We start from the raw sequence: 15,755 nt of genomic DNA, 5'->3' as shown, positions 1-15,755 counted from the left end.
GCACTGTAATGTAACAGGCTACCACTAGCAAGCAGCTCACCATGTCCCTTTAGTGGCTCTGTAGAACGCGTTATTCATTTTCCGTGCCTTTCAGAAATGGATTTACTATTTGGGCACATCCTTAATGTATTTCATTTTGGCAGACTAGATCTGCTATGCATTCTGTACACATAACATTCTGTAGCAGATTTACACAGGTGGAGCTGGGGAAGATGAAGGGTTTCAAAGAAACTCTGATAGTGCTGCTTTCTCACTTCTGACTTCTGACTGACTTCTGGACCAGCTTATAGTGATCCTTCCTCCAGACTATTTAAATGTTGATTTAAATCTGTTCACTTCAGGAGGCCTTTTTTCACCTCCCAAAGCTGTGTGGAGTACTTAGAACTAGTTTTTTGATGGAGGAATGCACTTTTTTGGACATTTAAATAAAAGTGCAAAGTGCAAAGTCCCAAAAAAATTGCGGCCATTTACTGCCATTATAAAGCTTGGAAGAGCCAGGACATTTTTTATATAATTTAGATTGTATTCATCTGAAAGAAATAAGTCATATACACCTATAGGATGGCTTGAGGGTGAGTAAATTATGAGGTACATTTTTTATTTTTATTTGGGTGAACGATCCCTTAAATAAACTGGTCAGATTGTGGATTTTTAGAAATTAAAAGTTTTCACAAGTGCTTACACTAAATGGCCAGTTAAAAAAATTTGGTGAGTACATGCTTTCCACTGCTATGTCGATAATGCACTATGTGGGCGATATAAAATGTTACCTGTGTGGCATTTCCAAGAGGCCTTGCAGTGAAAACATTCAGATGAGAGAGTGTATTATGATAGAAAATGTTGTGTTTCTCTCCCCTTAGCTGACATAAAATAGAACTGAGTGGTCCGATAAAGCAGACCACAGAGAAAAATGAGAGTGAGTCAGTCAGAAAAGGAACAATCTGAGCCGAGCAATATTCTTGATTTCATAAAATCTTGTGAATAATTTCCTATTTCATCTTTCAAAGGAATGCATTTTGAACTGGTTCTTGGATTGTATTTTAGATGCTGAAAAGGTCAGACATGTAATATATAAAAGTGAAATGGTAGCCTTATCAAAGCTTCAGAATTCTATTCATGAATGAATCTATGATAAGGCCCAGTGCAGAAAGTTATCCTTTCATCTCAGTGGCAGTTTCTTGGCCTGATGAATGGCTGAATAGCAATAGCTTCTCTGCAGGAGAAATTGTTGTTGATTTAGACTTTAATGGAAACTATCTACATTCTCTTTCTGGTAAACCATGGACTGTTCCACTGGCCACAACAATCAGAAGACCCTAAAGTCAATTTAGCCTAACACTTCCCCCCCCCCCCCATAATCATGCATCCTGCCAACAAATTGAGTTTGCATAATTATCTGCAAAATGACTCTCTGCATGAGGGATGAAAACATCAGAAGTATGAAAACTCAAAGTGCTTGGCCAAATTAACTTTGCAGTCTTCTTTCCACTTCTGCAGGCAACAGCATTTTGCAGTTGGCCCTAGTTTGAGTCTGATCGGCAAAAGTCATTAACTCCTGTTGTGTGGATGGATGAACGGAAAATAGTGGCATTTTTGTCCCTAACTGAAACAAACTGTTGTGACAGCACAGCTGGTGCCAGATTGACCGGTGAAGTCCGGATCAGTCTTTTTTCAATCATTCAGGTCCTAAAGTTGGCCACTTAAACATTACAACAGTATTACAAATCTTGCGGTGTTGGAATTTACATAGCAAAGCAAATGGAATAAAATACAATTATATTCATAACTAAGTTGTAATATTTTAAAGGTGACATATCATGCAAATCTGACTTTTTCCATGTTTAAGTGCTATAATCAGATTCCCAGTGCATCTACCAACCCAGAAAACATGAAAAAATACAACCCAGTAACTTTGTTTCAGTAAGCCTTACTCTGCAAGCATGTGAAAAAACAAACAAGTCAGATTTCGCTCCCCATGAACTTGTGTGCAAGTTAATGTTAAAAGCGCAATAAGACATGAAAGAGAACTAAGTTTAGTAGCTTTCTGTGCACATGCTTTGGATGTGTGTGCTCAGAAAACTCCATATCAGAAGTTTAAACTATCATAGATTTAAAATGCATGATTTCAGCAAGACATCGATAATCAAAACCAAACAGATGTTTTTTGTCTGAGCTGAGTGTGTTTCTGCTTCCACTCAAAATAGGTATTTTCAAAATGATATAATAAATTATCTGTCTGGTATTTTAAGCTGAAACTTCACAGACACATTCTGGGGACCCCTCAGACTTATATTATTACATCTTGTAAAAAGGGGCATAATAAGTTAACTTTAAGCCATTTGGCTATTCAGGTAAATTTCACTTGCTGGAGTTTACTGGAAAACGAGACAGTGATTAGGCAGTGTACCAGTTCTTTCACTCTTTATCTCTCTCAGTGTCTCTTCCATAGAGTGGAGTTTGCCAGTTGAATGATTAAGAAAGATCAGTAGAGACAGGCTGCTGCTGGTCACTAGGCAGGTGCATGACTCGACAGGAAAGTGGATTTGCATTTAGATCGAACACTCACAGAGTCCTATAAACACATGCATATGGAAGTCTTTTTTCCATGTCAGCTGCTTGTGTTATTGATCAGCTCGGCCTTCGGATCAAAAACTTTCTGTGACAAGGCAGGACAGGTTAAAGCTAGAGGACACGAGAGTGACTTTGTCCCTTCATCTATGACAATGGAAAGGAAAAAAATGCACTGTATGCACTGGAACTTTCTGAGTTTGATTTTCACATCCTGTTATGCATCACTAGAGAAGCAAATTACTCTAATAACATGTTATTCCATAGGATAAGTTTGGCATAAAATCAACAGCTACTTAAATTATGTGTTATTATCTTTAACAAAAAACTATTGACTGAATAACTGAAATAGAGCTATTAGATAAAAGTTTTAAACTAAAAAAAATGTAGCCTTGGCAACACACACACACACACATATATATGGGTCAAAGAGGAAAAAGAGTTTGAGCATAAAAACAATAAGTGTAATACTGCCTAAAATTAACCCTCCTGTTACCCTAAAATCCGCTAACACCTTTGTTCCACTGGGGTCAATTTAACCCCAAATTTAAAACCTCTAGAATGTGATATTTTTTTGCTAAAAGGTTAGTGTCAGGTAATTGATGTCTTTGTTGACTACTTAACAACACTCTGAAACACCCCCCCCCCCCACACACTTTCACTGTCAAACACCTGTGACATAATCTCGCTGACAGAAAACCTTTGCGTAGAGGCCATTTTCAATTGAGAGAGCAATTTAATTGACAGTGGTTCTCGCAATACTACACGTATGGTTGTGTTAGTTATTTTTTTTTTATTTTTATTATACTTAACATATAAAATTATAGTGCATATTATAAAATCATAGCATGTTATAGTGACCTCAATATCACCCAAAACAAATGTGTGTAAATTTTTTTATATTTCTTATGTTTTATACAGCTAAAAGAACCTGGGGTCAAATTGACCCCAAAGAACACCGATGTGACAAAATGTGTACAGGGCATTGAAAAAATAATATCATGTTAATTTTATGTTTACCAAGTTTTTCCCATTAAATTAGGAAAAGTCATTCAATCTGAAGCAAAAAAAAAAAAAAGTCAATTATATATGTACATATGTTAAACATTGAATGGGTCAAATTGACCCCAAGGATAACAGGAGGGTTAAAAATATTAAAAAGTTGTCTGTTTAATTGCATTTTTATTTTAATTTTTTTGAGGAAAAAATAAATATAATTTTCCCCTAATTTACAGAAGACACCCACTAAAATGTCATTCAGTGTAACAATCTTGTCAGGCATATTTACAACAACAAAAAAACAACAACAAAACAATTTAAGACATATTAAAAGACAAATTGTCATCCCAAATACTAATTCGTTGTAATTTTTACAATTTGCCACTATCCTAGGTTTTGTCCATTTGTCAGACACAATAAAATTTAATATGCTTCTTTATTCTTTTATATATTTTAATATGTACAAGTCAGAATAAGCATGTTGTTCGAATTTTTACATAAATATTGTGTTACACTGAATGACAAATATTATTAAACATTATAATAGTATATAAATAACATGTTTAAACTAAAGTTTGCATATTACTAATCAAAAATTAAGTTTTGATATATTTACGGTAGGGAATTTACAAAGTATCTTCATGGAACATGATCTTTATTTAATATAATTGGCATAAAAGAAAAATCATTTTGACCCATACAATGCATTGCTGGCTATTGCTACAAATATACCCGTTTGACTTATGACTGGTTTTGTGGTCCGGGGTTACATTTATTTGTTGCAAATATAAAAACAAACTTGTACAAAAATCATAAAAATTAACAGCAATATACTATAGACAGATTAAAAGATTAAAAGTGTCTTTTGAACAAATGTAAATGCATTCCTTATTCTTTTTTTTTTTTTTTTTTTAATTCTGATATCTCTAATGAGTAAGACGTGTTTCTGTTTGTAAAGTCTAAAATACTTGGGGGTCAGAGGCGATAATTTCATTTCTGTCACAACACCTGGTGATTTCCTCTTAGAAATCCCTTTGCTTTCTTTTAAATGTTCCTAAACTTTCAAATAAGCTGTCAGTTCTCTTTAAAGAAAATAAAAGCTTTTCATCAAAAGTCCATTTACTCCTTGATCAGGTCTCAGACCTTATACCAAGCATGAAGTCTAAAGGGCAGTACTTAAAGCAAGAGTCCCTGAGAAATCAATTTTATGACACCTGAAAGCATGTGGCAATTATCACCACAGAGCATAATTGCAGATGCATTTTTTTCCCACTTCACAGAGGTTCCTTGACTCTGAACTATTAAAATGACATTTACTGAAAGCTGAGGTGATTGGCCTGTGACTTTACCTCTAGAATGCCCATTCTCTACTGCTTTTTCATTTTTATTGATCGGCTACAGTTTGGTGACTTCAGATCAATCATATTTGACATCTCATGTGTATTACAAGAGTAGTTCTGTCATTATTTACCTTTAACCTTATGTGGTTCCAAACCAATATTCTTTTGATTCAGTTTTCGTTTTAAAAGCAGAAAATAACTGTCTAGGTTATGGTTAAGCCCTGCTGAAAAAAAAAACAAAAAAACAGCATATGCGGGTAGGTATGTTTTGGTGCTGGGATGCTGGTTTTAGCTGGTTTATGCTGGTTCATGTTGGTCCTTAGCTGGTTTATGCTGGTCATGTTGCTGGTCAAGGACCAGCATAAACCAGCAAAGGACCAGCATAAACCAGCTAAAACCAGCATCCCAGCACCAAAACATACCTACCCACATATGCTAGATAAGCTAGGTTAGAGATTAGGGTTAAAGCATATTGACTTTAACTAACTTGCTAAGATAGATTTTGCTGTTTAAAACTGTTGCTCCACCGTTACGCCATTTACTGGTCATAAAGGAGCACTGAATGCCGGAGAACACAACAAATACTCATGTCGCATTTTGAATTGCAGATTGCCTCAATTCAAAATGCAACAACACACAAAATCAGCCTTGCATCCCAAATGTTTTAATCTTTATAGGACATACAACAGATACATTTTATTACATGTGTTCCTTGGGAATCAAACCTATGACCTTGGTGTTTTACTGGTTGAGCTACAGGAACACACTGTGGGTAATCAATGCTGTTTTGAATGGAAGAGGCCCATGAGAGCACTCACGCTGGGTTAATGTGATGACTGCTGGCTCAGCAACACGCACTCAGCATGAAGAAAACTGAGAAATTAAGTCTCAAACCCACTGGAATAAGACGGTTCCCAACAGCCTATAATCACACATTCATCTGCTTTCTGAAAAAAAGCCTGACTGCTCAAATGCACACACACACACTGGTAATTATAATTCACAACTGGGCCATGACGCTAAGCAAGGTAATCTTAATTGAAATTGTCCCAGAGGGAGCCGAATATATTAGCAGTAAGCAACTGCCTTGAACTCCCCTGTAAAGTAAAGAACCCTGAAAAGACTAATAGAAAAACATAAAATACAATGTGCAAGTTCCTGTGTAATTACAACTTACAAATATGCAAATGCGTTATACAAGCAATATAATAAATGTGCAGAAATGCAGAAAACAATCCAAACAAATCCTGGAATGTTTTCCTCAAAACCCTTAAAGGAGAAGTTCTCTTCCAGAACAAAAATTTACAGATAATGTACTTACCCATCTGTCATCTAAGATGTTCATGTCTTTCTTTCTTCAGATGTAAAGAAATTATGGGTAACACTTTATAATAACTATCCGTTATAACTAGTTAATAGATCATTAATAAACTGTTAGTTAATGGGTTATAAATGACTTGTCAAATAACAGTTAATAGTTTGTTAATTATTTATAACTATCTGTTATAACTAGTTAATAGACCATTAATAAACTGTTAGTTAATGGGTTATAAATGACTTGTTAAATAACAGTTAATAGTTTGCTAATTATTTATAACTGTGCCTTGTAGATAGCCAATAGATAACTTACAAACTGTTAGTTAACAAGTTATAAATGACTTGTTAACTGTATTTTAATGATTTATAACTATACCTAATAAATTAGTAATAGATAATGAACAAGCTGTTAGTAAATTACTTACTAAAGACTTGTTAAGTATCAGTTAATAGTTTATATATGTTATTGGGACGTTATTCTAAAGTTGCAACTATTCTTCATTTATTAACTGTGAGTAAATAAGGAATAGTTGCAACTTTAGAATAACGTCCCAATAACATATATAAACTATTAACTGATACTTAACAAGTCTTTAGTAAGTAATTTACTAACAGCTTGTTCATTATCTATTACTAATTTATTAGGTATAGTTATAAATCATTAAAATACAGTTAACAAGTCATTTATAACTTGTTAACTAACAGTTTGTAAGTTATCTATTGGCTAGCTATAAGACACAGTTATAAATATATAACAAACTATTAACTGTTATTTAACAAGCCATTTATAACTCATTAACTAACAGTTTATTAATGATCTATTAACTAGTTATAACGGATAGTTATTATAAAGTGTTACCAAATTATGTTTTCTGAGGAAAACATTTCAGGATTTTTCTCCATATAGTGGACTTCTATGGTGCCCCAAGTTTGAACTTCCAAAATGCAGGTTCAATGCGGCTTCAAACGATCCTAAATATGGTTGTAAACAATCCTAGCCGAGGAAGAAGGTTCTTATCTGGGAAAACGGTTATATTCTGGGAAAATGGTTATATTCTAAAAAAAAAAAAAAAAAAAAAAAAATGTATGTACTTTTTAACCTTGCACTAGCTCAACCTCACGCATGACTTAGTCATGTTGGAAAGGTCATGCGTGATGTAAACGAACGTACAAACCCAGTGTTTACAAAGCAAACTTGCAAAGAAAGTAAAACACCATTTCTATTTCCATAGTGATTACAGTACATAATGTGAAGTCGTAGACATGCATTGGTGAACTAGTTCAAGGCAACCATTTGTGGTAAAAACGTATATAAATTGTATTTTTTTTGAAAATGAACGATTGTTCTGCTAGACCCTTATTCCTCGGCTGAGATCATTTAGAGCCCTTTGAGGCTGCATTGAAACTGCAATATGGACCTTTAAATTCTTGATCCCCATTGAAGTCCAATATATGGAGAAAAATACTGGAATGTTTTCCTCAAAAACGTCTCAGGTTACATATGTAACCCTGGTTTCCTGAGAAGGGAACGAGACACTGCATCCTCTAGGGGGTTGCTATGGTGAAGAGCGACCCCCAGAGGACGCAGTTCGAGTTCCTCGAAAGGGAACCATAATTTCTTTGCTACTGAAGACAGGTATCTAACGAAATAATCAGCTTTTTTAATTTTTTTTTTATTTTTTATTACAATTTATATAAGTTCCTCAAAAGGGAACATCTCAGGTTACGTATCTAACCCTGGTTCCCTGAGAAGGGAACGAGGCACTGCATCCTCTAGGGCAGCGGTTCCCAATTCCAGTCCTCGCGCCCCACCGCTCTGCACATTTTGCATGTCTCTCTTAGTTAACACACCTGATTCAGATAACCAGCTCATTAGAAGTGAGGTCCGTGCAGGAACTGCGATCCGATTGACATGGTCCCTGCAAAGTGTTCATTGCTCCCTGCTCCCTGCTCCCTAAGCGGGGGAAATCTGTTTACTATACTTCGGAACATTCATTCACATATTTGCGCTACGTCACCGCATGTAGCGTCTTCACACACAGATGAAACTTACTAGAGAAGTGTGACATAAGTGCATCTGTAAATAAATGCATTTTAAATTTACGTCTCGCACGCCTTAATGACCTTCAAATGGAACACATACGCTCGCTTCGAACTAATGAATAATAGCGGAATATCCTGTGATGTCCACTTCGAAGGGCAGTAACGTTGGAATAGAACAAACATCGGAAGCGATGCGTGAAACACACAAAATGTGCAGAGCGGTGGGTCGCGAGGACTGGAATTGGGAACCGCTGCTCTAGGGGGTTGCTATGGTGAAGAGCGACCCCCAGAGGACGCAGTTCGAGTTCCTCGAAAGGGGACCATAATTTCTTTGCTACTGAAGACAGGTATCTAACAAAATAATCAGCTTTTTTTTTTTTTTTTTTTACAATTTATATCATTATTAACCTCAAATTCTCGTCTTGTCTTGCTCTGCCTGATTTTTTTTCCCGGTACAAGACGGTAAGTGTATGTCGACAAACTCTCATCTCTTTTTCTCCCTCAACTTTAAAATCATTCTACATCGCTGTTTTACCTTTTTTGTTAAGGGCCGGAACTTCTGCAGCGATGAAGGATGATTTTGAAAAGATTTTTGAAGTTAAGGGAGAAAATGAAATGGGAGTTTTTCGACATATCCTAACTGTATTGAACTAGAAAAAAAACAAAAAAAAAAAGTTTAGGCAGAGCAAGACAAGACAAGTGTTTGAGGTTAAAAAGTATATAAATTGCAATTTAAAAAACAAGGTCAATTTGCTAGATAAGACCCTTCTTCCTCAGCTGGGATTGTTTAAAGCCCTTTGAAGCCACATTTAAACTGCATTTTAAAAGTTCAAACTCCAAAAGGCACCATAGAAGTCCACTATGGAGAAAAAACCAGTGGCAAAATGTTTTCCTCAAAAAACATAATTTCTTTACTACTGAAGAAAGAAAGACATGAACATCTTGAATGACAAGGGGGTGAGTACATTATCTGTAAATTTTCGTTCTGGAAGTAAACTTCTCTTCTTTTCGACTGAAGAATGAAAGACATGAACATGATCTTGGATAACTTGGGGGTGAGTAAATTATCAGGACATTTTTATTCTGAAAGTGAAGTAATCTTTTAAAGATACTAATATGCACTCCTTAGGAGTAAAGGTGACAACTTTTTTCTTGAGCGTCCCTACACATATTTTAATGACATATTACTATTCTGCCAAAACTACCTCAAAACTTTTGGCTCTGCTTGCTCTGAAAGTTTATAATCTCCAATGCCTCTATATAATATAGTAGGGCAGACTCCAGAAAACAATAAAAGAAATGTCAGATTTATGGCCCATGGCCAAACACAGGCCAATGACTCATTTTATTTGACCTGTCTAGACATCTGAAAATATTAACCATATGGCTGTGAATGACCTATAACTAAAGTCACTTTAAATTGAGTGGTGTGTAACTTCATATTTTGGATTGAGAATTTATCTACAATTTATAGAGTGTGCAAAAAGGTGAACAGAGAATGTAATTACAAAAGATACAGGAGGCTGAATACATCTTTAGTGAGATCGGAGTGTGTCTAGGTAGTGAAGAAAGCAAATGGAAAAATATATAATTTACCCCATCATTATAAAATGAAACCCAAAGCAAACTGTGACGGTGTTAAGCAGGTTGAGAGGTTCATTTAGTCTTTAAATTCATTTAGTCTTGAACAAATTAGTTTGGCTTAAAACAGATGGGATGCCTGTGCAGCAAAAAGAAAAGGGATTGATGGGACTTGAAAGACATGAAAGACGCCAGAGGAGAGGACTTCTGTTCTGCTAACATCCTGTCATTGTATTATTCATCAAGGGGAGCTATGTGGCAATTCCAGGGATTTTGAAAGAATTTAAAATTTCAAGTGACAGTGGCTCATGAATAGGTGCCACACAAAGATTTTGAATATCATTAGAACCAAGAACAGATCAGGCATTAATCATGAAGCCCATGCTGTTAAATTAGATGCTTCAGCACAACACAGTGGCTAGACAGCAATGACGTCATTACTTTCTTTTTTGGTCTTGTGCTATGTATTAGATAGACCACCTCCAGGCATAGCCATTATGACACAATCCAGCCTATGGGAGCACCATGACATGTGCATGACCCCTGCACTATGGCTCTAAGAAAACCATGATTTGATGATCTCACCCAAGGGCAACAAATCGATTGCTTTTAAAGGTTTCATGCATCCACAATGAAATTTAAGTTATATATTGCAGAATCTTAACAGTAGAGATTTGGCTTTACCAATTCCACTGAGGTGAGAGAGAAAGAGCAAGATATTTTGCTTTACCATTTAATGTGTGGTCACATTAGTAAATTGTCTGCGAAATCAGCTTTCTGTTGACCAACTTGAACACAATACAAGACTCTATAATCATTGTGAAATTGCTATTTATTTTGCTGCACTGGCAGTTATAGGGTTAATGCATGGACTAAAAGAACCAGTAGAGAGAGAGACGAGCAAGTTAGGCTCGTGCACCTGTGATACAGCTGTTCTGCGTTCCAATTAAAAGTTAAAAAATGCATTCCGGGGTGTAAAATACATGATTTTTGTCGGGGTTCCCCTGGTAAATTTGCATTCCAGTAGCTAAGTTTCAATCCACGACATCAAAAACAACCACGGACTTGCCAACACGGGTGCATGTGTGTTTGGTTTTCCGGTGTAATTGGGCTACTTTCATACTGTTGTTTTTCATGTCCGCGGGTTGAAGCGACCCCAATAACGTAATATTTAGCCCCTGGAATGCTCATTTTACCAGGGGACCCCACCCGAAACGCAATTGGGCTACTTTTGGGCTAGTTTTGAGTAGCAATTGGGTGTGTTTTGTTTTGAAAACCTGGTAACCCTGTTAAGTAATCCTCTCTGTGCCAATTTACAATAGACTTGTCCAGCTGACCAATCAGAGCAGAGTTGGCTTATGGAAGGGAGAGGTTTACAGACATTATGCTCAAAACAGATTCAAACAAATTGTTTCGAAATAATAGACAAATCTTTGTGGGAGCGCGGGGCACAACCTTTTTGAATTTTGCGGTTTGTGTAAATCCACTTGGGGTTCAGAGTACAATTTTTATCCACATTATTTTCACACTTGTCTAGTACAAATATATCGCTTTGTTTCATATTTACAGTGTATACCTTTTTCGTTATTTACCTCAATAGAAAGGAAGTGAAACATGACAACATGCCCCGTAGGTGGGGTACATTGTAACATCTGAGGGGCACGTTGTAACACGACCATATGACAGCTTAAAATGTTATCTTATCGAATGAAAAAAATATACACAACAAACTAATAAATTTTGTCAATAAAATACATGTCTTATCTTTTTCAAATAAAGTAATGACGTTTTTTTTAAAAAATAATCTAATTTTGGAGTTTGACAATGAACACATCGCAACAATGCTTGGAACGGCCCTGATCGCAACACACAGCTCTACAGTAGTTCAAAACAATGTGCACAAATAGATGAAACACATTTAGACATTCAGAAAAACACTCCTCTCCCTCCACACACAGCTCTCATAGAACACGACACACATAAACCAGCCAAAATACTTTACATTTCTTGAAATAATAACTTCTGAACATCAAACACTAATTGTGAGCCTTTATTCACCTGTTTCTTGTGGTTTCTTATCAAAATCCTTAGAAGTAAGCAGTGTAAATTGCAACGCTAATGTCATAGAATAGCATAGTTAAATAACAGCGGGGCATATTGTAACACAGTGTTACAACGTTCCCCATCTGCGCGACTGGAGTTTAAAGCAGGTTAGTGTCTTCTGCTGGTTTGCAAAGCATTAATAACAATAGCATCAAACAAATAAATCTAAACTGATAAATAACAAATTGGAGATTAAAATAATAGCAGATTTGTCTAATTTTCAATTAATACTAAAAACTGAAATGAAAAGTTTACTTCAGCCAGAAATGTACTTTTGCTATGGTAAAATAAATATTCAGCGATATCTTCAAAAAGCTTTTGAATGTTGGGGCTCTTTTTTCTCTGCATAGTGTTGCTATGGCAACTAGTTAATACAGTAAATTTGGTTATGCTAGCATTTGTGGAAATATTTAAACCACGTGTGTTACAATTAACCCTGTGTTAGTTTGTCCCCCACTCTACCCTATATTCTGAGAAAATTACAATGTTATTGACCTTAGATGCATTTAAATCTGTTGTAGGGGACTCCAACACAATAATAGGACACTTTATGACCGGTTCTAAATGTTCCCTGCAAACATGTCCATGCGGGGCCCATGCTTTCTTTTTGCGGGCTCAGTGGGCTAAGGTCAGCCCACACAAAACCTAATCAGGCCCAGTGCAGGCTTGCCCAGATGAGGCCCACAGCTTTTGGGCTGCAGGCTCTCTGTGAGCAGCCCACACTATGGGACTGCCCACATTAAGATGCCCAGATGTGAGCCTGTTAATAAAGATTTTGTGGGCAGTATTCTTCCTTATCACTAGGGGTGCTAGGGTGTTTTAGGTTTCCTTAAGTAAACCCATGTGGTAGAGGGAGTTAGCAATAGCAAGCAACAGTAGCCAGCATGGCTCACCTGCTGAACACATTGTGTTGTGTCTTGGTTGGGAAATATGTAATTTCAAGCCCAGTCTAAAGAAGTTTTTTTATGTTTAGTGTACATTACTGATGTTTTTTGCAGAGATGGTACGTGTATATATGGCCTATGTTTGAACTGGTGCTAAGAGTTTAAGCAGTGTATTTGTGTGCATTTAGAAGGACTCTTTATTGGTGAGGTCACCACATCATGGTCCAGTTTGAATATGGTTTTAAAGTTCTTTTCGATGTGGGACCGTTGTCTGGACTATTTTTGACTGTTCCTGGTTAGGAAGAGTCTGGTTTTTGAGAGCTATGGCGTGTTTTCATTACAAGAGGTTGGATTATTCATTTGATGTCAACCAATTTCAGCTATGGAGAATGTTTGGACATTGATGTACTACAGATAAGACTTTTGCACATCAACTTTCACATGATGTAGCTGCATTAACCTGAATTGAATGTTTTCAATTTTGTAAATACATGGATTTGAAATCCCTTTGACTCTTGTACATTTTTGACAATGTACACATTAGTTATGTGGTGACTGCATCCATTTCAGATGCATAATAACTGTTTTCCCCAAAGACTTGTTTTAAGTTATAGTAGCTCAAAAGTATTTAAAGTGAAACAGATGTATACAGTATGTATGAACCTTCCTACAGAGTTCAGTTCAAGCCTATCTGTAATTATCAAGTGCACCTTCAGATCCTAATTAGTTGGATCAGGTGTGTTTGATCAGAACAAGGGTTGGGCACCCCTGTTGTAGATTAATAGTGTGGACTAAGTAAGGGCTGCCCGTGCAGGGCCAGCACTAAGGGACCAGCATTTTGCCAATGAGCAACATCTCAGAGGCCCTGTGCTGGCAGCCCGCTGGGGTCCCTTAGGCTAGCCCTAAGTGGGCCTGTAAAGTGCCATTGCAGGATTGTTTGCAGTTCAACCTGTCAATAAGTCAAGAACTAATTGAGCTTTAGTAGGAGATGATTATTAATGTTGTTTTATCTTCGTTTTTGTCATTCGTCTGTACTCTGAAAAGTTGCTGTGTCCAAAATATCCATGTCAAGATCTACCTGAGTCTGTGCAAGCCCTAGTTCATTAATAATTGCAGTCTGAGTCCAAGTCCAAGTTCAAGTACCTAAAATCTAGTAATGTTTCAGGTCAGTTGGTTTTTTAAATTGATTTTTGGTCTGAATGCCTTTTCCCTGATGCCTGATTTATTTTTATATATTTTTAAAGCTTTTACTTTACTTAAAAAAAATGCTACTAAGTGGCTAAATACGACTAAAGAGGTTGTTGGGGATGTTAAATGTCATATCAAACAGGTAAACGCATCTACCCACATGTTTGTTTTCACAGCCAAGTTATAATAATCCCACTCCTGCAAACTATTTCAACTCAAACTTTCAGGGACAAAATAGTTGTTGGAAGTTAAGTGGACATTGAAGTCATGCAACCATGGTGTAGTTTGTATTTAGGCTTTAAAATTAATCAAGCGTATGAAATGTGTTCTTTTTCGGAGATAACAAAATGTAAAATTATCATAAACTTTTGTTGGTCACAGAGCTTGTTTTTTGCAAAAATTCAAAGCCAATGGAAAAACCCTGTTGTATTTTGTCTGCAACACTCTTTTCCACATATATTCCAAAAATTAACTTCAGAGATTAACAGTAATACCAGTTTGGCCTTTACTTGATCTATCTCATTCAGTCTCCACATATTCTCCTCAGCTGCCAGCACTTCTTCCCACCAATCTTTTCTTCCGCTTATCCACATGGCACAGTCCCAAACCCGCCACCATTCAACTGTGCATTCATTAATACTTCCATATAAATATGCAAACAGGCTTGGAGGAAATAAGACTCACTCCCCATCCTGCCATCACCACTAGCTCAATCAGGCATGGGACAAGGACCGGATTAACTTTGCTATGTTCTCATTAGCTTATCCCTCTGTAAATTAGCTCCTCCAAGGCAGCACACAGGCAGCGCCTTGTTAGGGAACATTGCGCCTGACTAGTTAACACAGAGACTACAAGAGACAGAAGGGAAGCCATTCGCTGAAAGCTTGGCAAAAGACAATGCAGTTGATTGATGAAGCCCATTAGATTGAGACTGATCTTAAGGGCAGCCTAAAAATGGGGGGAACTGCTGGGGGTAATTGTTTCTTTTGCATAACATGAGGCAATGTGATATTAACCTCAGATTTTCGTAGAGAAAAGGGAATGGAAATGGACGCGGGGATGGGAGCAGGAGAGAATGCTGGGAGTTTCCCATGGGAAATGTGGGACATCAGAGACTCTGGACACCTTTGACGGAGAAGGTCAGAGGCTTTGAGATTTTCCTACCATCAATCAATTACCTGAGCCTCAGTATGTCCACACACATTCACATCAGTGTAATTGGATTTCTCCATCATTTATCTTTTATGCAAAACAACAAGTGGAAGAGACTCCATTGAAGCGAAGGTGAGCCCTTTATATTCTTACTAACTTGCCATTTCATTCAGTATGAGTGGTACTCCATCTAAATGCCAACTGGGAAGCAGACACTTAGAGAATGGGGGAAGCTAAATGGCTTCTTAACCAACTGTGTACCACAATAAATAACCTCTGATGTCTTTGATTAATTGCTTTATTTCAGCCATCAAGCATCCTGTCATCGAAATAGGCTTGCTGGTTAGCTCTGATAGGATGCCATTTTTTTCCTGTTTCAGTGTGTAGACTAAGTGTGTGCTGTTTGAACTAGATTACTACTGTGTTCTTTCCACTTTGTGTGAATGATTAACTTGCTATTACATGACAACAGCCATGTATGTGTGGGTCACATAGGCTTTGACCATCACATCCTCTTTGTGAGTCACCTGGGACCCCGGCGCCGGTCTACGATTATTGGACCTCTCTACTTGCTCATCCA

The 15,755-nt window shown here is 36.8% G+C and overlaps 1 protein-coding gene across 1 annotated transcript in view; it reads right to left on the bottom strand.

Moving 5' to 3' along the window:
* Nucleotides 1–15,255, bottom strand: part of LOC141325943 (zinc-binding protein A33-like) — an 18,648-nt gene extending 3,393 nt beyond the window's left edge. The window contains exon 1 of the mRNA XM_073834662.1: nt 15,202–15,255. Within this exon, the coding sequence (XP_073690763.1) occupies nt 15,202–15,255 (54 nt within the window). The remainder of the gene's footprint in view (nt 1–15,201) is intronic.
* Between the last annotated feature and the right edge of the window lie 500 nt (nt 15,256–15,755).

Source organism: Garra rufa, chromosome 2 (genome assembly GCF_049309525.1).
Source record: "Garra rufa chromosome 2, GarRuf1.0, whole genome shotgun sequence".
Taxonomy (NCBI): Eukaryota; Metazoa; Chordata; class Actinopteri; order Cypriniformes; family Cyprinidae; genus Garra; species Garra rufa.
This window is presented reverse-complemented; position numbering and strand designations above follow the sequence as displayed.